This window comes from Sceloporus occidentalis, unplaced genomic scaffold (genome assembly GCF_023333645.1).
Source record: "Sceloporus occidentalis isolate IW3139 unplaced genomic scaffold, rSceOcc1.0.p SCAF_2, whole genome shotgun sequence".
In the NCBI taxonomy this organism is placed as follows: domain Eukaryota; kingdom Metazoa; phylum Chordata; class Lepidosauria; order Squamata; family Phrynosomatidae; genus Sceloporus; species Sceloporus occidentalis.
In genome coordinates, this window is record NW_028316982.1 from 105,750,575 (window position 1) to 105,774,190 (window position 23,616).

The following is a 23,616-nucleotide window of genomic DNA, read 5'->3' on the forward strand; positions in this document are numbered from 1 at the left end:
GCTTTATCTTACACAAGGAAAACAGTTTATAATAGAGTTTAGAATGGAAGTGGTCAGTTATATAAATCGATACATCTGATCCCATTGATTTAATTGGTTAGTTGCTTGAGTTATAAGCAACTTCATATATCAGAACTTCATTTTTATTAAAAATAAATAAATCTTGAACTCCATTGTGTGTTATGCTGGATAATAATGCTCCATAGCTTGATGCATCTGGCCACACCCTTCTCTACTGAATAGTTTTACCAGTACAAATTGAAGAAGTTGTGTTTGTAATGGGGAAGTAGGAGATCCATATTTTGAAAACTTGTAGCCTTTCACAAGGAGAATGCAGATCTTCAGAAAGCTTGGCTTTCCCCAAGAACTACACAGGACTATAGTACTGATTTTCCCTGCTGTGCCTTTTTTAAATCAGTTACTAAGGCATTTATTTTTCATTAGCACAGGAAGTTAGCTGAGCTACAGCTGAATAGGTCTGAAAGGCAGAGCATACAGAAATAATGGCCTGATGTGAGAGTAAAGGCAGGGTAGTAGCCAGAGACTATCACACAAAAGGAGATACCAGGGTTCTGTTGAAAAGAACTGTAATCTAAATTTTCAACTACTGTACATACTTGTGGTATAGGTCGACCTCATGTATTAGTCAAGGGCAGGCTTTGGGGCCAAAATTGCAGAGTTTGATATGACCTGTGGATAAGTCGAAGGTAGAACTTTGGGGTGCAGCACGGGGCCCTTCAGATCCATTCCACAGAGAGCTGAAAGAGCTGATACCTCCTCAGGGACCCAGCTTCCACTTTCCCACCCAAGCATTGCAGAAGGCTATCAGAGAGTGGAGAGGGTCAGTTCTTTTCAGTTCTTCAGAGACAGACAAAACTTTCAAGAGGAGAGCTAGTCTATCCATGGAGGACCTAAAAGAAGCCATGGCCTCCACTATTCCCTCTGCCCCATGAGGAAAGCAGCAAAGAGATGCAGACGCTGCAGGGAGAGCAGAGTGGATGGAGGCTTTTTTCAGCTTCTCCTGCAGCCTCTGTTCTCTCTGTTGTGGTGGGGAAACCCCAAAAGAGCTGCCATAGAGAGAGAGAGAGAGGTGGCTGTTGCTTCATTCAGGCTCTGTCAGCATGGACTAAGCTCTTGGGCTTTTGCAGCTTAGTTTGTGTAAAGAGGGCCTAATATAAACACCCACTCACTCTGCTATCCCCACTACAACAGGGAAGTACCAAAGAGCTGTCCTTAACACTACGTTTTCCATCAGGCACAACAAAGGGCCAGAAGCCGCACCACAGCAAACACAGTATTGACTCATATATAAGTTATCCCAGTTTTCTAGGTCGGTTTTTGGCATAATTTTTTTTTTTTTACTTATACACAAGTATATACAGTGGTGAAAGGTTACTGAGTCTCCAAACATGCTCTAATCAACAACTTTCTATTAGTTTTCCAACAGTATCTGTTTTACTCTAGCAGCAAATTGGTTCAGGAAAAGGATGAACACATATATTCTCATGATGCATTTTAGGAACTTGTAAAATTAGAGAGTTATAACAGTGGGATCATTTGATACAGTCAGAATCCAAATGCAAGTAATACACTGATTGTTTTTATACTTATCAAAGTTGTGCATTTTCTTTTGTAGGCTTTCTTTTAGTAAAAATGGAGTGGTTAGAATTGATGGCTTTTCTTCTCCTGATCAGTATGATGATGAAGCAATGAGTTTATGGACACACGAAAATTATGATGATGATGAATTAGACCTAGAAACTTGTAAATATATCTTAGAACATATAGGTGACAAATTTTGTGAATTGGTGACATCTGAGAAAACAGCCATGTCTTGGGTCAAAAAGGATGGTAAGTCTATTCAGATTTACTATGTGATACTAGAACTGTGTTCAAATGTTACTAGTTTTTTTTTTGGGGGGGGGGGGTGTTTAAAGCCCAGACTCATGTTCTTCTTAAGGAATCTCCATAGTTCTGTGAAAATGTTATTTCATTACATTATTCAGTACCACATGCAGAAGCCAGCACTCATTGAATTTAACTGTGCAAACCAAAATAGTGAAACTGGATTACCATAATTTGCTTTCTCAAAAAAGTTACGGTACTTGCTTTGTTTGATCATGGTATTTTTGTGAAAATTTATTTAATATGAAACATAGTAACATGAAAACAATGTTATCGGATTTCTGGACTATGTTTTTATTTGATCATGGCATTTGAAGGAACAAAAAAATGAGATAAATATACCTACTAGAACAGGTGAACAACTGCCAAACGGACGGGGGCCAGTTCCACCCACATTTGCCTGGTGGGCTGCACCAGTGTGATTCAGGGCACCAGAAGTGACTTCAAACCACGAATTTCAGGCATTTTTTATATATATGGAGGGTGGTGGTATTTTTTTAAAAAAAAAGTCCTTTTGGTAGCCATGTGACGATTTGGAGCTTGTAAGCAGCCCCGCCTCCCCCATTTAAGGCCTCATTAGCTGTTTTGTTAACTGTTTTCATTTGCTTACCTACTGAAGTCCCTACAAACCAAAAAACCCCAAGATATAAAACTAAAACAAAACAAACCGAAGGGTTCTAACAAAAAATGTAAATAGCCAGGTTAAATAGAAGAATAACTGAACCCTGGAGCAAAAAAACCAATATTATTTCTAAAAGGGTATAAATACCCCACTGAGAAGTCTGCAAATGCAAAGAGTGAATCTATAATGATACTAAAAATTTCAAAATTCAAAGCCAGAGTAACTAAACCCTGGAAGAAAAAAGCCAGTAAAATATCAAAAATGGGTACAAACAAACCCCTTTAAAATTATGCAAATGCAGAAAATAAACTGCTATAGTATTAAAAACTCAAGGCCAGACGCGTTTCGACTATCGTCTTCCTCAGTGGCCTGCCAATGCTTTTTTGCTACTTTTGAATTGAGTGCAGTCATATTGTGTGAACTGAAGAGGTGATATATTAGTTATATTTTGAATGTTGGCATTCTTCTATTTATCCTGGCTATTTACATTTTTTGTTAGAACCCTTCCGTTTGTTTTGTTTCATTTGCTTACCTTACAGTTAATGTAGCTGACACCAGATAATGGAAAAACTCTCACTTGGGACAAATAATTTGCCTTTCATATTCAATTTACATTCCCCAATGAAATGTGTTTGGTTACTTTTAAGTCTTATCCCAAGCATCCTGAGCCATAGATAATATAGTGGTAGAATTCAAAAAGTCTGGAAAATCAGTATACAGAGGGATCTGGTAGTACCTTTGAGACTAACTGGAAGAAAGAAATTGGAAGCATGAGCTTTTGTAGACTTTAGCTGACTTCTTTCATAGACTCCTCAGATGTAAAAAAAACCCAACCCATGTATCTGAGGAAGTAGGCTCAAATCTACGAAAATTCATGTTACCAACTTCTTTCTTTCAGTTACTTTCAAATGTGCTACAAGATCCCTTTGCATGGATAACATAGTTATATGTGCTTCAAAGTGCCACAACATCCATAAACTTTGATGGATTGATTCCCCTTTTAATAGACATATTTCACTTGAAAAGACTTCATCAGAATTTTCCTTGAGAATTGCGCAATGTCAGTTTAGAAGTAATAGGCTAAACTTCTGCCTGTTTCTTATTCTGTCCAGTTAGGACAGAGATTAATCATTTAAGCACAATGCTTGTGTTTAGTAGTATTGTCCTAAAAATAAGATCCTTTATTACAAAGCCACACAATTGCTGTAGTTTTGAACCAATATTATTACATATCTTAAATCTATACCAAATAATTATAAATTGTAACAATTAAAAGAATACTTCTGCTTGTCAATTTTTTCCTAATTGCTTAAAAGCCAGTAACAACAAAGTTAAGTGGCTGAATTTTCATTTATAATGATATAATTTTACATATGCTTGCCTTCAAATTTCAGTACTTGGTCTTCTGTTTACTCTGTATTTCAGCCAAAATTGCTTGGAAGAGAGCAGTCAGAGGAGTTCGTGAAATGTGTGATGCTTGTGAAGCCACCCTGTTTAACATTCACTGGGTTTGCCAAAAATGTGGATTTGTGGTCTGCTTAGATTGCTACAAAGCTAAAGAACGGAAAAGCTCTAGAGGTCAGTGCTTGTGTAGGAACCAAGGTATAGGCAAACATTTTAGAATTGCTTATTTCCTGTTTTAGCATTGTTTGTATTTAATTCCACAAATTGTACTCAGGCACTTCTTTTCCATCTTTGTGTTCATGAGCAGGCTTTGCTTTTTGACTTACTCTGCCATAAAAGTGATCATCCAACAGCAAAAAAAAATTTTTTTTAAATCCAAATTCTACCTATAAACTGTTAGAAAGTGGATATAGAATAACTATATAATTTCAGTTTATCCAGTCACAGGTATTATGAACTGTCTTTACAGATAAAGAACTGTATGCTTGGATGAAATGTGTGAAAGGACAACCTCATGATCACAAACATTTAATGCCAACCCAAATTATTCCTGGATGTGGTAAGAGCATAATAAAAAGTAATTTATTTATTGTTTTTGTTGCACATAAAAATCTTTATAGAAATTGGGTAGTTTTTATTTTCTTTTTGTCGCATCAGCAAGTATTGGTATTGCAAACTAAGAAATGACATTTCAGTATTCATAGCAGAAGCTGCACACTCGGAAGCACTTATGTCTTCTCCATTGCTTATAAAACCAGAGGGCAACTTTGCCAGCATTTCCGCCTCCTGACTTTTTAAGCCAAACACATTTTTAAAAGGGCCCCTCTGGGGTCTAAAGTCTAAAAGACCCCAGAGGGGCTAAAAACTTGGCAAAAGTATGAACATCCACACACCCCAGGAGGGGGTGAGACTTGTACAGTCTGTGAGCTACAAGCAGCCCTTTGAGGGATCCAGTGTGGCTCTCGGGACCCTCACCAACCTTCTCCCAAAAAAATACCACCCCCAAAACTATTTTGACCAAAAGGTTTCACACTTGCGTTAAAGCAAAGGACACTCTGAAACACACACAAAAAGTTTCCAAAGACCCCCAAAAGCAGCTAGATGTGACATATCACTTCTTATTGCCCAAAGTCACAGCCACAATGGCATGTTGCAGTCTTCTGGAGTCCATATAATTTAAAGCAACACGACCCTCCAGGTGTAGAGGAAATGTTGAGTTTTTTAACTGGGATGAGACCTTTGGGAATCTCAAAAGTAACCTTGGCAACCAAATGTAGTATATGGGCTTCTGAGTACCTGAATGCTCTGTGATCCAAACCTTATAGAATAATTTGAACAAAATGCTGAACACAATTTATGGTAGGGTTTATTGTGTATTTTAGGGTTGTGTTGTGTAGAGTAAATGTCATCACCAATTGTAATCAGAACTTGAAACCTACAAAGTTTTTGGAAGAATTGATTATTTTATTCATATTTTATAGTTTTAATGGAACTTCTTGAAGCAGTGCATACTTTTAGAGAGAAACATGAAATTAAAGCCCATTGCCAGTGTACCAGCAAACAGAATTCACAAGTTGGCAAACTCCCTTCAATGAATGGGGTATCTCAGGTATGGCATAACGTGATGTTTACAGTTAAGCGTAATTATTTTCAATATCTGATGTGCTTTATTGAAGCAAAGTGTATAGATGTTGTATTAGTGCCATAATGTAATTACTATTAACATACACAGATAAATCAACTGAATTGTTATGCCTTACAGATTTTACAGAATGTCCTTAATCACAGTAATAAAATTTCTCTGTGCATACCTGAGTCACAACAACAGAAAGCATCTCAAAAATCTGAGACAAATGGCAACACAAGCCCTGGCAGTGATATAAGTGCAGATAGCAAGTTAACTCCACCGGAATCCCAGTCACCACTGCATTGGTTGGCAGATCTAGCAGAGCAAAAGGCTAGAGAAGAAAAAAAAGGTAAATAATGGGATAGATTGGTTAGAAAGCAAATTGTCTATTTCTCTGTAATAGAAAATAACAAATACAATAAATATTGATATTTACTCATTTCTCTTAATGCTTTTGAATGCCATGGTGAAATACAACTTTCTTCATTTACTGCTACACTACAAGAGAGGGTATAAATCACCAAATGTATCATTAACTACAAACACTATTTTATCTTTAAGCAATTAAAAAAAATTATGTGGAATTGGCAGGAAGTAGCATGTAAGAGGGGGAGTGGACTGTCGTTTTGGAATGGAGTAGAGGACCTTTTTTTCTTTTGCAGACCACATCCAGGCCTTTGGTGGGATGGGGAGAAAAGTATATGAGGCCATCCTTTTTCTCTCTGTCACCCTCTTTGTTTACTCACTCACCCATCATGCAGATTGCAGTGGTAAAATTGCACCCTTAATTTGTCTGGATTGAACACTTCCAAGGAGTTTCTCCCCTACCCCCTTCTGCAGGTCTTCCTGGTTACACTTTTTACCCCAGAGTGACTCCTCCCCCTCACACACATGAAATCTGGCTGACAGTTGTATGAAGAAAGGCAATGAGACAATCATATTCCAAAAGAATTGGAAAGTAAGCATAGGTTTCTGCTGGATTTTCCATGCATAAGGGCCAGTTTTCCATTATTTCCCATGCAGGATTATTCCAGGGAAGATTCAGCTGCATCAAGTGTCCTCCCTCAGTTCTTCAGTGCCCTCTGTGTTATGGCAGGAAAGGCCATCTTTAACCAGGAAAAACAAACAAATAAAATCCTAAGTACAGAAGTAAGAGCAGCGTTGTCTTTTATGTATGTGACAAGAAATTAACATTTATGGAATTCTTACCACAAAGTTTTATATATTTGGCCACAGTCCATTACAAACAAAGACATGTGTACTGGGCCAAATTTAGTCACTGAATGAGGCCTTAACTCTGTGTTGGATTATGGTCATGGAAGTATCCTTCACGACTCCCTCCTATACAGAAAAACAGTTCATTCCTGTATGGCTTTGGACTTTTGCCAAATTCATATTTTGTTTTCTTATAAACCATGGAAGTTCACGGGGAATGATCATCTGTTGTAATTTATGTGTTCTAATTTATATAGATGTCAACTATAACTTCTATCTCCAGTTTATTTCCTATCCTTCTTTATCAAATAACAATGTGTACTAGTAGTTCACAGAAGTTAGGAAAATATTTTATAGTTACACTAATGACTACTGTTATTCAACATTGGCCTGTGAATCTTAATGGTAAATGCACAACCCATTTACATTTTCCATTGGCTTCCCAAAATGCTAAGCGATATAACCATGTAACATAGGGCTATATGAACAGGACATGCCATCCATGCCTTGGACTCACACTTGGGTTCTACTTCTCTAGTCCTTTTGTACCCTAAAAGAGAAGACTGGGAACATTAATTTCAAGTTTGAAACAAATCACAGGGCTTTATGATGTGCAAACCCATAGATCATGCTTAAACAATGATTTGAGAACACTAGGCAAGATCATATTGGGGCTGTCAGCATGGGCCAAAGGCCCGTGTTCTCCCCAACACCATGTTGTCCTGTTTGGACAATGATGGCCATTAGCCTCGGGCCAGGATCCAGCAGATCAGATGCGGATTTGGCCTGATCCTGGGTCAAAAGGATCTTAATGTGGGTCAAAATGGCCTGTTTGCTCCCCCCTGACAGAGCAGATGGCCCCGCACTCCTCTTATTCTGTTGTGCCATTGCAGCTAGTGAGAAGACCCCCATTGCTGCAGCTGACGTGGAAATGAGGCACGTGGCCACGTGCTTACAGTCAGACACCTGTTTCCATTTCAGACACTGCAATGGAGGTCTTCTCACTAGTAGCAACAATGGAGGAAGGTGAGGGTCCGTGGGGTGGAAAAAGGTGGGTGTGTAAACACCTGCCCATCCCTATACCAGTCTGGGAACCAATCTGGCTTGGGACCTGGGCCAGGATAGCATGATCCAAGCCCATGCAATCCCGGCCCATCTGCCATTGCGGTTTTAGGTTCTCTGGTTGAGGAGGGTTATAGGCCATCTAGTCTGGGGGGTGAGTCTCTCCTTCTAGTTATCCCTTCCTCAGGCAGAACCAAAATTTCCAGCTGAGTTCAGAATTTCTGTTTCTTTGAAGGAGGATCACCCCAGACTGACTGGTCTCATTTCCTCAACCACATCCAAAATTCACCGTGTGGAATTTCTATTTGTCTTGTTCTGAAATCATAGTATAAGCAGATCAGTTTCCTGTAATTGGAGGACCACTCCCCATATTCTGCCCTATGAGACAGACAAATAGCTTGTTAATTTTTTACTTAAGAGTTCTCCGTTATGTCGCAAAGCCTGTAACTGGTTTCGGGAGACTTTCATACAGTAAGTGTTTGCCTGAGAGTAGGAAAATAAGCAATTCCATTTGGTCACAACACTTCAAGTGTTTAGTTTTATTATTCCCCTCTCATTTCTCTTAAGCACATAGTATTGGTGCCAGATGTATGGGCACAGGGTATAACAGAGTTGTAAGCAGAAGATCGCGAGTTAGCCCCAGGGTTCAGATTACTAAATTTTATTTAAATTCAAATTTCTGTAACATTGATATATTTGCCAAATAGAAGAGCTATTCTTTATGATATATGAGAGTTTAAAAATAAATCCAGGACCGTTAGCTATCTGTGTGCACCACAGTTAAGATGTTTCAAATCAGAAGTGGTTCTTTTTCAGCATGCAGGAGTGGGATAGGGGAGCACACAAGACGAAGGCTAGCCTCCAGAAGTTATTCATGTAGCAGGAAATCATATGTATTACCGTAATACTGAACCAAACCTGCAATTGATTGATAAATATCATTAATAGTTTTTCATCTGGCATAATAAATAAGACTATGAAAGTACCATATTCTTCAGACTTGTATGTTGGAAAGAGAGATGTGGAGTGGAAAAATTCCCAATGCTATATTTGTCCATGGAAATTTTTCCATACCATATATGTGGCTGGGTGGGAGGCATTTATTCATAATTGTCTGGGCTTGCTGTATAGCAGTCAATCTTGTCAGATGGGCTAATTATAAACTTGAAGTTATTTTAAGAAGACAAGCATTGGCAAATGATTAGAGAAACAGACTTCACAAATGAAAGCACTGCTCAGCTCCTTTATAAAGTGGCCCCTTGTTATATATACTCTGAGGTTTGGTTTCAAGATCCCTCATGGATAACAAAATCCGTGGATGCTCAAGTCCCATTAAATATAATGCTCTAATTTGGAAAAGCGGTATATAAATAAACATTATTATTATTATTATTATTATTATTATTATTATGACATAGCAAAATGGTCTCCCTTATAAAAAATAGAAGATCAAGGTTTGATATATGAAATTTATACTTTTTTTGAACATTTTCAAACCGTGGATGCTTGAATCCATGTATAAAAAGTCAGTGTATAAGAAGGGCATTTTGCAAAATCTGTTGCTTTTCAGTCAGTCACCAGTATAAGTAGTTAAGACAAAACGTGATAAGTTACCTATACCGGCAGACTTACATCCATCCTTAGAAAAATATAATGTTCAGCTAGTTGTACTGAATCAACTTTTTCTCAACTTGAAATGGAACTGATAAGTAATATAGAGAGTGAGTGAGTGAGTGAGTGACAGGGTTCTTCACTTCCTCAGTTCCCAACTTACCCATGCCCACACCGTCCAAACCCTCCTGAGCTACATGGACCCAACTATTGCTGAAACGCTTTATGCCTGTCTCTGTATGCGCCCACTTCAGGCATGATTTCTTGCCTCATTCAACCATGCCGCAAACCAGTCTCAAAACATCTCATGGTACTGAGATCACTACATCGATCCCTTCGATGGTAGCTCTTCTTCCCAAATCTTTTCTCCTCCTTGACCTTGTCGGATTCTGACAACAGATGCCTCCCTTCATGGCTGGGGCGCCCAGCTCAATGGGCTATCGACCCAAGGGTTTTGGTCCAAGATAGAAGCCATTCTCCATATCAACGCCTTGGAAATGTTGGCTGTCATCAAAGCCATTCGATGATCTCCTCACAGGCCTTCAGATCCTCATCACGACTGATAACACAATGATTGTCTATTACATCAATATGCAGGGTGGAACAAATCCTTTACTCTTCTCAGTCTCGTTTACCAGTTATCAAATTAGTGCATTTGGAAGATGATCCTCCACTTCATCTTCCAGGAATGTCCAACTCAATAGTAGACCCTCAGCAGGACTTCTCTATTGTCCCATGAGTGGATGATCCATCCTGCAGTCCTCCGAGACCTTTTTTCTTCACTGGGGCTAGCCAAACATAGATCTATTTGCCTTGCCACTAAATTACGAATGCAAGACATTTTTTTCCAGATTCCCCAAGGGGAACAGAGATCTAGTAGACACCTTTATTTTCAGTTGGCAAGGTCCTCTCCTGTATGCCGTTCCGCCATTTCCTCTGATAACAAAAGTAATCTCAAAACTGCATCTAGACCAAGCACACTGCATTATGATCAGCCTTGGTTCTCCCTCTTCTTCTCTTCAATGAGACCTTCTGTCACCTCCCCCTTCAACCATTTCTTCTCACCATCAAGCAAGGGAAGGTGAGACATCCAGACATTTGCACACTTTGCCTTATGGCTTGGCAGATCCTTCTTCCCTCTCATTACCAGTGAGATGGATCATTCAGGCTGCCCACAGACTATCAGTCTTACAACTATAAACTCAGAGCCTTCTTTTCGTTTTTGCAGAAAAAATAACAGTACCGCAGTGTGACACTTCACATATTCTAGAGTTCCTTTCCTCTCTAGCAGAAGGAGGACTCTCACTCTATTTATTAAAATGCTATTTATCAGCTATTTCCTGTCACTGTCAGCAATTAGGCAATCCCTCCTGTTTCTCTGACCCACTCATCAAGACCTTCCTAAGAGGTTACCAAAACCTTTACCCTCCTGTACTTCCTCCGCCTCCTGCATGGAACCTACAACTGATCTTGGCTCAATTTTTTGGACCCCCATTTGATCCTGTGGCCATCTGTGACATCAGGCTCCTCACCTGGAAAACAGCTTTCCTGGTGGCAGTCACCTCGGCCAAACGGGTCAGTGAACTCTATGACCTCCGTGCTGACCCTCCCTACATTAGGTGCCATAAGGATAAGGTTGTTGTTTGCCTTGACATCACCGTCCTCCCTAAGGTAGTCTTGGGATTCTACCTCAGCCAAGACATTATCCTCCCTGCCTTTATGCAAGAATCATCCTCTGACCTTGAGAGGTCGCTTCATTCTTTGAACGTACGCAGGGCATTGGCTTTCTGTGTTGATAGAACAGCCCATTTTCATAACACCAAGCACCTTTTTGTGTGTTCTTCTACATCTCACTTGGGACATCATGTCACAGCTCAACATTTTTCTAAATGGCTGACTTCCACCATAGTTGACATGAGTTGGCTCCGAATCAGTACTGCGCAGGTGCGTTACATCACATGTGTGTAAGTTCAGAGATGACCACTTGAAGAAACACAGCTACAGGTAAGCAATCTGTCCATCCTCTTGTCATTCTGGTCTCGAGTAGATGAAGCAAAAAGAGTGGCCAGAGACAGTCCTGAATGGCCCATAGCAAGGAGTGGATAAAATCCGGTCCTTTTGTGGTTTGGGTGCTGCTTCTGTGCGGTTTGGGGTGTGTGCATCATTTAATCTCCATGCCCCCAAAACATGCAGAAGGCACCTTTTTTGCCTGCCTGTTTTGGCCTCAGTAAAGCAATATCATGTGAAGGTTCTGTACAGTGCTCCTCCACACCTGCTGAGCTGGATGGGACCCCTTGAGACCACCTTTTATCCAAAACCACTTGCTGCCGCCACCTAATGATTACCCCCTGGCAACACATTGGGGAAAGAAAAGAAACACGGAGGACAACCAGTCCTCCAGGCACAAACTTAAAGTATCAGTTACATAATTGTAATCATGTCAGCCAAACCTGACTCCCCTAACTAGTTGTGAGACAGGCCCCCAGGCGGAGGCCTTGCTGGTCTCTCCCTCAGGCCTTCTCTCCTCATTTCACCTCAGGATCCTCCTAGCATGTTCTCTCTCAACAGCCATCTGATTGGATGGTTATCATCACACAACCAGTGATGTATTCTCCTCACAGAGTAACTGTACCTCCTCCCACAGTTAACCATTTATTCCCATTTATCATATAGCACTACATCTACATTGCAGCCAATATGAAATGCAGCTAATGTTAGTTGTTACATCAGTGAATAGTTATGTATGATCAATCTTTTGTTGTTGTTCTTGTTGTTGTTATAGAAAACAAAGATTGTCCTCCTTCAAAACATACAAAGGAAGAGCAGGACCAAGACAGTCCAGAAACACTTAACTACAAGATGTCAACTCCTTTGTCTCAAAATAATGAGCAGGGCTCCACTTTACGAGACTTGCTGACTACTACTGCTGGCAAACTACGGCTTGGCTCTACAGATGCTGGCATTGCTTTTGCTCCAGTTTATTCTACAGGAACTGCAGTGAGTGTGTTTCTGGGTTTAGTAGAATGGGAAGGACCCATTCCCATACCTCAGAGACCAGCAACTTAATATGACCAGAATTCAGATGGCCATTTCTCCATAGAAAAAAAGATTAAATGAGCTATTTAGGTGGATGCAAGGGCATGGGCTTACCCAATAGATTTTTTTAATGACATATATAAACGTTTTGATATTTACATCCGTGGTTTTAAAAAAATTGGTAATGAAGTACAGATATTCACTGGGCTTTCTGAAGTCCAAAATACACTGCAAAAATAATCCAGTTTGAGGCTGCTTTAACTAACCTGGCTCAGTGCTAGGGAATCCTGGGAATTGTAGTTTATTGTGGCACTAGAGCTCTCTGAGAGAGAGGGCTTAATGTCTCACAGAACTGCAGTTCCCAGAATGTTCTATCATTGAACCAGGGCAGTTAAAGCAGTCTCAAACTAGATTATTTCTGCAGTGTGTTTTGGACGTAAATTAGCTGAGTCGTTCTCCTAATTTCAGCTAATTTAGGTAAAGCAGAGAACTGTACTGGATTCCTTGAAATGTATGGTTTTGAACTCCTTAAAGTTCAGATTTACTAATATACAGTCCGACTCCCATATCCACAGGATCAGTAACTGTGGTTTCACTTACCTACATCCAGAAAAGAAGGTCTAGGCATCTGGAGGTGCTCCAGAACAACTCTGTGATCAACTTCACCATTATCTGCAGTTCTTGCTCTCTGCAGTAAGTCTGGAAACATATCCTCCATCTATATGGGGGTTGGACTGTAATTTTAAGAAATCACAATGCATATAGACAATTCACTGAAGAATTTAAGTGTTCAATTTTCATTTCCCTTCAATGCTTGTGTAAAACCTAGAGTTTCTGCTAATTTATGTATCCATAACTAATTTTTAAATGATGAGGGGCACAAGATACTGTGTATTGTATTATACTATATATTTGAATTATAATATAGTTGCACTTTTTAGTATTATTAGTCCAATACCTGTTCTGTGGATCTGGTAATGGAAGTTTCTGTTGAATGAAGAAAGATTCCTTAAGACTTTGTTTTATCTTTCCCATAGAGTAGCAAAGGTGGAAGGACTATGCCAAACATTCTTGATGACATAATTGCTTCAGTTGTAGAAAATAAGATTCCACCAAATAGAACACCAAAAATAAATTTAAAATCTGAAATGAAGGATGAACCAAAGGATGAAAAAAAAATTATTACAGATGATTTCAGCACATTGTTTAGTGATATTCCACATGCTTGGATCTGTGATAAACATGTTTTGTGGCTGAGTGATCATAAAAACTGCAACAACTGGAAACTATTCAAAGACTGTTGGAAGCAAGGAAAGGTATGTCTTAAACGGCACTTGGGATTCTAAACAGGGCTGGTAGGACATCATGTACTTAAATAATATTTAAACAGAGTTTATCAGACTGCCAATGGGTGAAGGTGTCACAGCACATTCTCACCTAAACATTACTACTCTCTGAAACTCCCATCAGAGTACATCCCTAGCTGCTACTTTCATCCTTGTTTGTGGCTTGTATTGGCTCATGCTGTTTTAAAAGAGTATTCCAGACTATTAGAGAGAAAGGAAGGATTATCAGGACTACACACTTACCTACCATTTAGTGTTCATTTGTTTACCTAGCTTTACCACTATGGTGCTTCCTTATCAAGAAGTTGTTGCACCGTGTCTCATTGTTTTAGCTATAACATAATGAAAGGAGAATATTCGCCAGATGGGAACAGAGGAGTGTGGTCAAGAAGTGACCTTGATTGACAGCATTAGCCTATCACCGCTTTGTGTAATAGCTTTCTAGTATTAAGGAGATACAAAAGACTGCAGCAACTATAGAACAATAGCACTAATTTCACATGCAAGCAAAATAATGCTCAAAATTCTGCAGCATAGACTCCAACCATACATGGGGAGAGAAATTCCAGAGGTGCAAGCAGGATTCAGAAAAGGAAGGGGCATTAGGGACCACATTGCAAACATACAATGGCTAATGGAGTGTACCAAAGAATTCCAAAAAGAATCAACATGTGTTTTATAGACTACAGCAAAGCATTTGATTGTATAGATCATGAAAAGTTATGGAATGCACTCAAAAGACATAGGCGTGCCACTACATCTGATAGTCCTGATGAGGAATCTGTACCAAGGACAAGAAGCCACTATCAGAACAGAATTCAGGGAAACAGAGTGGTTCCCAATAGGCAAGGCTGCATCCTTTCACCTTACTTGTTTAATTTATATGCTGAAAACATCTTAAGAAAAGCAGAATTAGAATCATAAAGAAGAGGAGTGAAGATAGCAGGAAGCAAGATTAACCACCTAAGATATGCAGATGATACCATAATATTAAGCAGAAGGCATTCAAGAACTGGAGCAGTTAATAAGGAAGGTCAAAGATGAAAGTGCAAAGGCAGGTCTGATGCTCAACATAAAGAAAACAAAAATAATGACCACAGAAGAAATACAGCAATTCTATCTAGACAATGAGGAAATTGAAATATTTAAAGAATTCCCATTTCTAGGATCAAACATTGACCAGGATGGAGACTGCAGCCAAGAACTAAGAAGAAGACTAGGAATGGGAAGGGCAGCTATGAAAGAACTGGAAAGGATACTGAAGAATAAAGTCATACAACTGAGCACTAAAGTCAGAATTGTTCAGGCCATTGTATTTCCAATTACCATATACGGATGTGAGAGCTGGACAGTGAAGGAAGCAGACAGAAAGAAAATCAACTCATTTGAAATGTGGTGCTGGAGAAGAGTTCTTAGGATACCATGGACAGCCAAGAAGACAAACAAATGGGTTCTTGAACAACTCAGACCAGGGCTCTCCTTGGAAGCAAAGATGATCAAGTTGAGACCATCGTACTTTGGCCACATAATGAGAAAGCATAGATCACTAACAAAAACAATGCTAGGAAAGCATTCAAGCAGAAAGCCGAGGGTAGAAGAGGAAGACCACAAACCAGATGGATAGACTCAATCAGGGGATTGTGGGCCAGGGCTTGCAGGATCTGGGCAGGGCAGTGGAGGATAGGGATTTTTGGAGATGTCTCATCCACAGGTCACCATGAGTCGGAACTGACTCAAGGGCAGCTAACAACAACAACAACATGTTTGATAAATAGAGAAACAAAAACACAATGTACGTCATTAATAAAACTTCAAACACATTTTAAGATTGAAAACCGCACTGCCCCTAAAGTGAGACTTCAGAAGACTGGCTTAATTCTCTTCCCATAGTGAATGTGCTGTTGGGTCCAATTTATCTATCTGCGTCTTGATTTTGGAAGACACTTAAAAGATACATAGAATGGGACTGCCAGTCACTCTCACGACTTTAAGATGTGACCTTTGGCCAGTTGGCTAGTGGGAGAAGCAGTGAATTTCTAACCGTTTCAGTGGGAAAAAACATGGAGACCTTGTTGAGGCAGCTAGTGCCTGCATGTTTACATAAGAGCTTATGTTCAAAGTCCTAAATGGTTAACCGTTTGTATCTTGCTATATGAGCTACATTTGTCTCTTTGTACACAGATTTGTTTATAAAATGTCTATGGGAGCTCACTTGTGATTTTTCGAGGTGCTGTGTTGTGGCTGCTACAAGGTTCTGTGTTAAATTTAAACTGTGAAGGACTAAGATTTTAAAAAAAGTAGAAGAAGTAAATATATCCAGACAATGATCTCATAACTCCAATTAATATAAGATTAATCTCCTTTGAAACTTCTGCACAGGAAGTCAGTGTCATTTCAAAAGTGCCTCCATTTAATATTTTTAAAATACCTTTGCTTATTGTCACTCTTATGTTTTGTTTTCTAGCCTGTATTAGTGTCTGGAATCCACAAGAAACTGAATGCAACCTTGTGGAAGGCAGATCTTATCAGTTCAGATTTTGGGGACATCAAAGCTGATCTCTTGAACTGTAAAGACAGTGTTACTTCAAATGGCAGTGTCAAGGAATTTTGGGACGGTTTTGAAGATGTTTCAAGTATGTTTTATCTTTTGTAGAATTACTGCAATCCAAAACAGATCTCTGCATATTGTTGTGTATGAAGTAAAAGTAATAATACAGTCCTTATCCAAGGGCTGTCTAAGACAACACTAAGCTATGCTGAATTCTAATTGCTCCCAGTCTAGCACTATTGGAAATCACTAGAGTATCCTTGCCTTTCCTAAACTTTCTATTGGAAATATGGCTGTGTTCCTTGACTGGAGGAGGCCTGAATCTGGTTTAACCCTGCTGTTTCCTCACACATGCTTTCTCTGCCCCTTTTTCAAGTCTTATGGCACTGAGACTTATACAGCAATTGTACTAGTAGATTGCTGTTCTGGCAAATTTCTGAAGTCATTCAGCAGAAAAGTGTTCTGGCAGAAGTACACTTCTAGTCAGCTGAAGAGTTCAGTTAAAAAGTGTGTAACATTTGGTGGATTATGTCCCTGAATAACATCCATTTGCAGAGTAGTCCACAGTAATTGTGTAGTCCAGTTATTTTTATTTTTTAAAAATAAAATCCCAAATTCAACCTTATATGATTTTGCCTTGATGAAGAATTGAGAGAGGTCACAGCCTGTGATGACTTCCATTAGTGAGCATGAGCATCATGCTAAACAGCCAGTGAGAGACCCACTGCAATAAATGGAATTTATGTTAGTTGCAGCTGGCTTGTACCATTCATTTCAATAGGCCTACTCTGGTTAGGATTTATATTGGATTTTGCTTGTTATTGTGTAATAATTTCACTTTTCATGTGTCACAAGGGCCTAAATCCAATTGATAATTTCCACTTGCAGCAGATGCTGAATGGTAACTCAAGATGTATATAAATTCCATTGGATCTATTGGCTCTATTCTGTTGAATACTAGTAGTTCAGATTAAGGCCAAAATTATTTAATCTTTCCTTAGACACAATTCTATATTGGCACATGCTGTACTGGAATTCCTTCAATTCTGTGCAATTTAACACTACTCTAAAAAGTGTAGTATTTGTTTGTATACACTCACCATTAGAATGAGAACTTGAACTAAATTGGAATATGATATAGATTAGTAGAGTAGTTTTACGATATGACATTTTATAGGCAATAACATAAGACATACATCTTTTTCTTTGGACTGATAAATGCCATTTCAACTATTGAATTTTCAGAATCAAAAGAAAAGAAAAAATTTAAAAATGCTTTTATGTTTAAATTATTAGTGTTTGTTTTGAAATTGAAAGGAAGCTGTTGATTGTTAAATGCGTTGTTGTTGCTAGCTGCCTTGAATTTCAAAGAAACAGAGTTATAAAGGTTTTAAAATAATAAAAGATTCTATATCAATTGGCCTTCTATATCCATGGATTTTTATCCACAGATTCAACCATCCATGGCTTGAAAATATTTTTTTAAAAATATAAATTCCAAAAGCAAACCTTGATTTTGCCATTTTATATATGGGACACCATTTTATTATGCCATTGTATTTAATGGGCTTGAGCATCCATGGATTTTGGGATCCACGGGGAGTCCTGGAACCAAGCCCCAGTGGATACCAAGGGCCCCACTGTATTGTTGTTAATGCTTACGTGTTGTATCAAATTGTGTGAAACCTCCCTCCACCCACATGGAAACTTCTTTGGTCCAGCAGATTCTTGTATATAGAGGAGAGTCCATGTCTGCAGATTCTGCTAGCAGTCCCCTATGTCACTACCACCACCCCAGTCTGCTCCATAGGACTGAAGAATCCTTTGAAACAGCATGGGAGATAGTGTAAAGAACTGCAGAAGTAAAGGATAATTTATTAAAATAATCACTTCCCCACTTACATTCTCAGAAGCCTCCATTAGAAGAAAGTCTTCTGTGAGCAGCAGGCCACAACCCAATATTAAAAGTATCTCTTTTTTTCTCTGTCTGATAATATTTTTTGCATAGCACATTCACTGATCTGTGTGTTTGCAGAGCGGCAAAAAATTAAAAATGCGGAAACAGTTGTACTTAAATTGAAAGACTTGCCTTCAGGTGAAGACTTCAGAACTATGATGCCAGCAAGGTATTTCTTTTTATATATACATTTCATCAGTTTGCGTATGTTTTTTTTACTTTGCTTTCAGACACTCTACACATAATTACATTTACCTTTATTTTGACAGATATGAAGATTTATTAAAAAGTTTACCACTGCCTGAATATTGTAACCCTGAGGGAAAGCTAAATTTGGCTTCATATATGCCAGGGTTTTTTGTGCGTCCAGATCTAGGACCCCGATTATGCAGTGCGTATGGTAAGTAAATCACCAGTCATGTTTGTGTCAGCCCAAAGGATTGTGTCCTCAGTATAAAATTAGCTTTAAGCTTTTGAGTGGTTGAAAATGTTGCAGCCAAAAACACAAAAGTGATGAGGAACTGATAAAAAGCTGGAGACACATTAGTGAAGAAATAGCCAGTTGAGCAATTAAGAAAGCCTGGTTTCTTGAAAGCATGAGTGTCAAATAATAGACTTAAGTGGGCATAATTGCATAAAGAGGTTTCATAGAAAGTCAAATAGCTTTTCTATCTGATGAAGTCCAGGAGTGCTTCATATATCCTGAGATGAAGGAATGCCTGTTAATGTTTTGTGATAAACTAATTGATTTTAGAAAAGAGATGGCAAAATAAATTGAAGATAGCAAAGCAGGAACATATTGCCGATTCTTTATTCTTCCTCTACATTTTAAAAATATAAATAGATGAGCAACCATTAGCATGCAACCTTGTGTGTCCCCACTACCTATATAGTACTATATATACCTATTCAGAAGAGCACCCTATTGAATCCAATGTGTCTTATTCCCAGGTAAGCATCTATAGGATTGCAGCCTAAATACTCTGCTTTTAACAAGCTAATGTTCCTTGTAATCCATTTTTGTAATTTCATTATCCATGCATTATTATATTCCAGGGCAAAGTTGTCATATAGGGTGAAGTAGTTCATAAATGAAAAGTTAATTTTGAAAGCAACATGGTCCACTTTATATAAGACTAATATTTAAATTTGTGCTCATTTTGTTTGCCAAATAACAACTGGGAAAGGGTGTTTTTTAAAATTAAATTTACCTTGTCAAAATATGGGTGATTTTTGTCTTTGAGTCTTAACATTACTGTATATTCTTGACTATAAGTCAACCTCATGTGTAAGTCGAAGACAGGTTTTGGGGCCATAATTATGGATTTTGCCATGACCCATGGGTAAGTCAAGGGTAAAATTTGGAGGCTCCTTTAGTATGTGTATGTGTGCATGCTGCAAGAGGGACTCTAATTGAGGCTTTTTGCTTCAGCAGCTTTATTTTGGCCTGTCTGTTTTGGGCCCTTGGTTTCAGCCTTCACTCCCCAGAGAGCAGTGGCCAGTGCAAGTGGGAGAGGGACTCTGTCTGATTGTTTAACAGCAGTTAATCACCTAGGAGTCTTTCTGCTTGGCTCAAGAGAAAAAGAAACTGTCTCCCCACCGCATGAGGAAATCTGAAAGAGCTGCTATCACATTACCATACTGACCTGTAAATAAGTCAACTTGGGATTTTGGGGTCAATTTTTGGGCATAAATTTTGAGACTTATAGATGAGTATATACAGTATTTTGTATAAAAACTAGATTAATTTAAAAGAGAGTTCTCAAAATAAAACATTATAAATTTTACATTTATGAAAATTTAAGAGGACTGCAAATGCCCCTCAATGTATCTGCATATTATCTTTTTTTAAAAGGTGTAGCTGCTGCTAAAGACCATGATATAGGAACTACAAATCTTCATATCGAAGTATCTGACGTGGTGAACATCCTTGTCAGTGTTGGTATAGCAAAAGGGAGTGGAGTCCCTTCAAAATCAGGTAAACATCCTTTAAAATGACTTTGCTAAACTGAAAAAATGAATTGACCTTACATTGCAACTATGGCCTCAATTCTTCTGTTAGTCCTAGTGTGAATAATGTTCTATTGTAAGTCCTAGTGTTAGTCCTAGAGTAGAACCACTGAATCCATGGGATTTACCTGTGTGTTAAGTCACCACTTATTAATAGATAGAATAAATCTAATCTAATTGGCACTAACCAACAGGATGAAAGCCTATGTGTGTTGAGAACTGCTCATTATTCCATGTTAATATATACACTATTTCCCGTAAATAAGAACTAGGTTCTAGCCTTGAAGTTTAATCTAGTCATCTGGGCTTCCACAGATGACCATGGTACTGCTGTTCAGTGTTTCTGAGGTTTGCCACCATTTTTTCCCAGAGATGTTGAAATATTTTTCCAAAGTCTTGCTTGTTGGCAATAGGAATTACAGTGGACCCTCGTCTTATGCAGGGGATCTGTTCTGGACCCCCCTCCCGCGTAAGGCAAATTCCGCCTATGCTTGAGCCCATTCATTGAATGGGGCTCATGCGTGCGGCGGTGCAGCGGTGTGCATGCACCACAGGCGTGTGTCCCATTCATCTAAATGAGACGCACCAGCCCTTGCACCCCGCGTGCTCCCACGCGGCTTGCGCACATACGCTCAAAGTCGCGTATAACACGGGCACACTGTACATTCTGAATGCAACCTAAATCACTTCAGCATTTTAACTATCCTTTTTCTGGTGGTAATTCTGCTTTTTCATTATCAATATCAAATTTTAACATAATAAGTTGGGCCAGTATCTAATCGTGTCACTCCATTAATGGAAATAATCCATTCCTGCACATCTAGGTCCAGACTGTTCAATGTGCAATGTAACCTTTGATTGAACAATGCTTGTCTAACCACTTTTGGAACCAGTTGCATTAATGGTAACATAGCTAGCAACCACTTGTGCAACTGTTTAAAAAAAAACAGTGAAATTCTGTTAGCAAGATATTTTCCACCATTAATGTTAACGTTGAATTCTAAGAACTGCTCATGGAAAGGGATTGGCCGAGGGGGCCTTTCTTGTTCCTGTTATCCAGGGTCCCTGGCATCTCCCACCAACTATCTGTCTCTTAAGAGTATGGATTGGCAGTGGCATGGGGATGGGGGTGAGACATTCCATGAGTGGCAGTCTATATACATAAGAGTCACTGTGGATAACAGAGGTGCTTATAACTTTTCTCAGTCCTCAGAAGCCCCAACTTACATATTTTATAGATGTTCCATTATTATATGGATTTTTTCCTGTCTGGCTCCAGAGAGAAAAATTAGATAAATAGATAGTATGCTTTCAAGTCGCCTGTCAACTTACTGTGGCCCAATGAATTTTATAGGAGGTTTTTAGGCAAAGAATACTCAAATGGTTTGGCCAGTTCCTTCCTCTGAAATATAGCCTACTGCATGAATGTTGGCAGTCTCCAGTCCAAGTACTAAATGGGGCTGACCCTGCTTAGCTTCCTAGACTAGACAGGATTTGGTGGCTTAGAAGATATTTAGGCCTTTTTAAATATAGTATGTACCTTGAAAAACCATGGTTTCAGCAGAGCACGTAGTCTCTCCTGCAGTGCAAATTATTGTATTGCTCACACTATTCGCACTCTTACTGTGTGTTCATAATTTCTGTGACCAATTTGTGACCTGTTGACCAGGTGATAGTGGTGGGAAAGTGTTGAGGGTCTCTGTGCTTTGCTAGGCTGCTTCTAGGACAGCCAACATGCGCCACTAGGGACAGCATTTGAAGCTGCATCAGCTGGGCAGAACCTGCCACAAGTTCGTTTCTACTGGTATAGCTTCCAGGAGCCCATGGTCACCACCAGCCACAGTATGGGTGGCAGGACTTTGTGGGAGGTATAACATTAGATATAAAAGAAGGTTTCTCCATCTTTGGTAACTAATTTCATTTGTTAATTCTCAGGGGTACTCAAGAAGTTTGAAGAAGAAGATTTAGATGACTTTTTAAGAAAAAGACTGAAGGATTCAAGTGAATTACCTGGTGCTCTGTGGCATATTTATGCTAGCAAGGATGCCGACAAGATAAGGGAATTTCTACAGAAGGTTAGATTTCTAATAGCTGTATGCATTTATATTACTCTATATGAGGCTTATGAATTGGTGTATATTAATTTGGAATTGAATATGATTTTTCAGAACTGATTTTTAGACGTATGTCATTATCTCTAAACCCAAGTTCTCAATAATTTGCTGTAAACGAAATATGGTGTTGCTGTAGTTAGATGTTGTTTATGCAGAGCATTATCTAAATCCTGCTGCACAGGACCACAAATTTGTATCATTTATTATTTTTATTTATTTATAGTATTTATACCCTGCCCTTCAGCCCTAATGGCTATCAGAGCGACTTACAATTATTATTTTTAATTAGACGGTTCCCTGCCCTCAGGCTTACCATCTAAAAGACACGGGACAAAAGGAGAAGGGAATGGTGGTGGGAAAAGGGATGAGGTTCAGTGGTTATTCTCTCCCTCTGAGGACTGGACCAAGGCAGATGGACTGGAAGGAGGGCTCTCTTTCTTCAGGCTAGCCCTGGTGGAGCTGGGTCTGCCTGTTCACTCCCTCACAGGCCGAAGGATGACAGGTTACCATGGTGGGAGTGCTGCATATGCATACAGATAGATGCCCTAGTTGGTGATGAGTTCACATGTCATGTTCACATAGTGAGATTAATGCGATGGGGTACATACACATACACAATACATTCTGAAAACTTGTCTTGTGTGAATAAGCACTCAGTTTTCTCAGGTTTGTCAATATGTTATCCTCTTAATGGCATGGAGAAGCAATCTACTCACTCATGGGTTATTCTCTCCATGCCTTTTATAGAAAGAGATTTTTCGTAGATGTGAAGGACAAGAAAGCATCCATTTTATATCCAGAATATTTACCTTGATTAAAATACCCACTGTCACATCAGTGCAGGATGACAGATCCATAGCAGCTCTATTCAGGCATTGTTTTATTGTGACCTCATAGAAGGAGCCAGAGATGCATGCTCTGGCCCCTCCCTCTCTGCTCTTGACCACTCTGTAGACAGGGAAAGTCTGAAAAGGAGCTATAACCATGTTTGGCTTAACTGGTTAGAAAAATGAATGCCTCAGCAAGGACTAGTGTGCTACATTTGTCTAGTAAAATTTTTATTACTGTGACATGCTTGTAGTCAGAGATATGTCACATGTATGTTTAATTTATGATTATCAAAACCACTTATATATTAAAGGGTTGCTTTGAGGTAGGA

The 23,616-nt window shown here is 39.1% G+C and overlaps 1 protein-coding gene across 4 annotated transcripts in view; it reads left to right on the forward strand.

The window, feature by feature from the left end:
* JMJD1C (jumonji domain containing 1C) overlaps window positions 1–23,616 on the forward strand; it is a 169,564-nt gene that overhangs the window by 136,543 nt on the left and 9,405 nt on the right. For 2 of the 4 annotated variants that reach the window (XM_089510532.1, XM_089510531.1), the window contains exons 12-23: window positions 1,637–1,851; window positions 3,953–4,105; window positions 4,401–4,490; window positions 5,413–5,540; window positions 5,694–5,907; window positions 12,229–12,443; window positions 13,520–13,798; window positions 16,293–16,461; window positions 18,385–18,502; window positions 18,603–18,733; window positions 20,189–20,311; window positions 22,279–22,418. In XM_089510532.1, coding sequence (XP_089366658.1) covers window positions 1,637–1,851; window positions 3,953–4,105; window positions 4,401–4,490; window positions 5,413–5,540; window positions 5,694–5,907; window positions 12,229–12,443; window positions 13,520–13,798; window positions 16,293–16,461; window positions 18,385–18,502; window positions 18,603–18,733; window positions 20,189–20,311; window positions 22,279–22,418 — 1,975 coding nt within the window. The remainder of the gene's footprint in view (window positions 1–1,636; window positions 1,852–3,952; window positions 4,106–4,400; window positions 4,491–5,412; window positions 5,541–5,693; window positions 5,908–12,228; window positions 12,444–13,519; window positions 13,799–16,292; window positions 16,462–18,384; window positions 18,503–18,602; window positions 18,734–20,188; window positions 20,312–22,278; window positions 22,419–23,616) is intronic. The other 2 variants (XM_089510530.1, XM_089510529.1) reach the window with 1 other exon arrangement.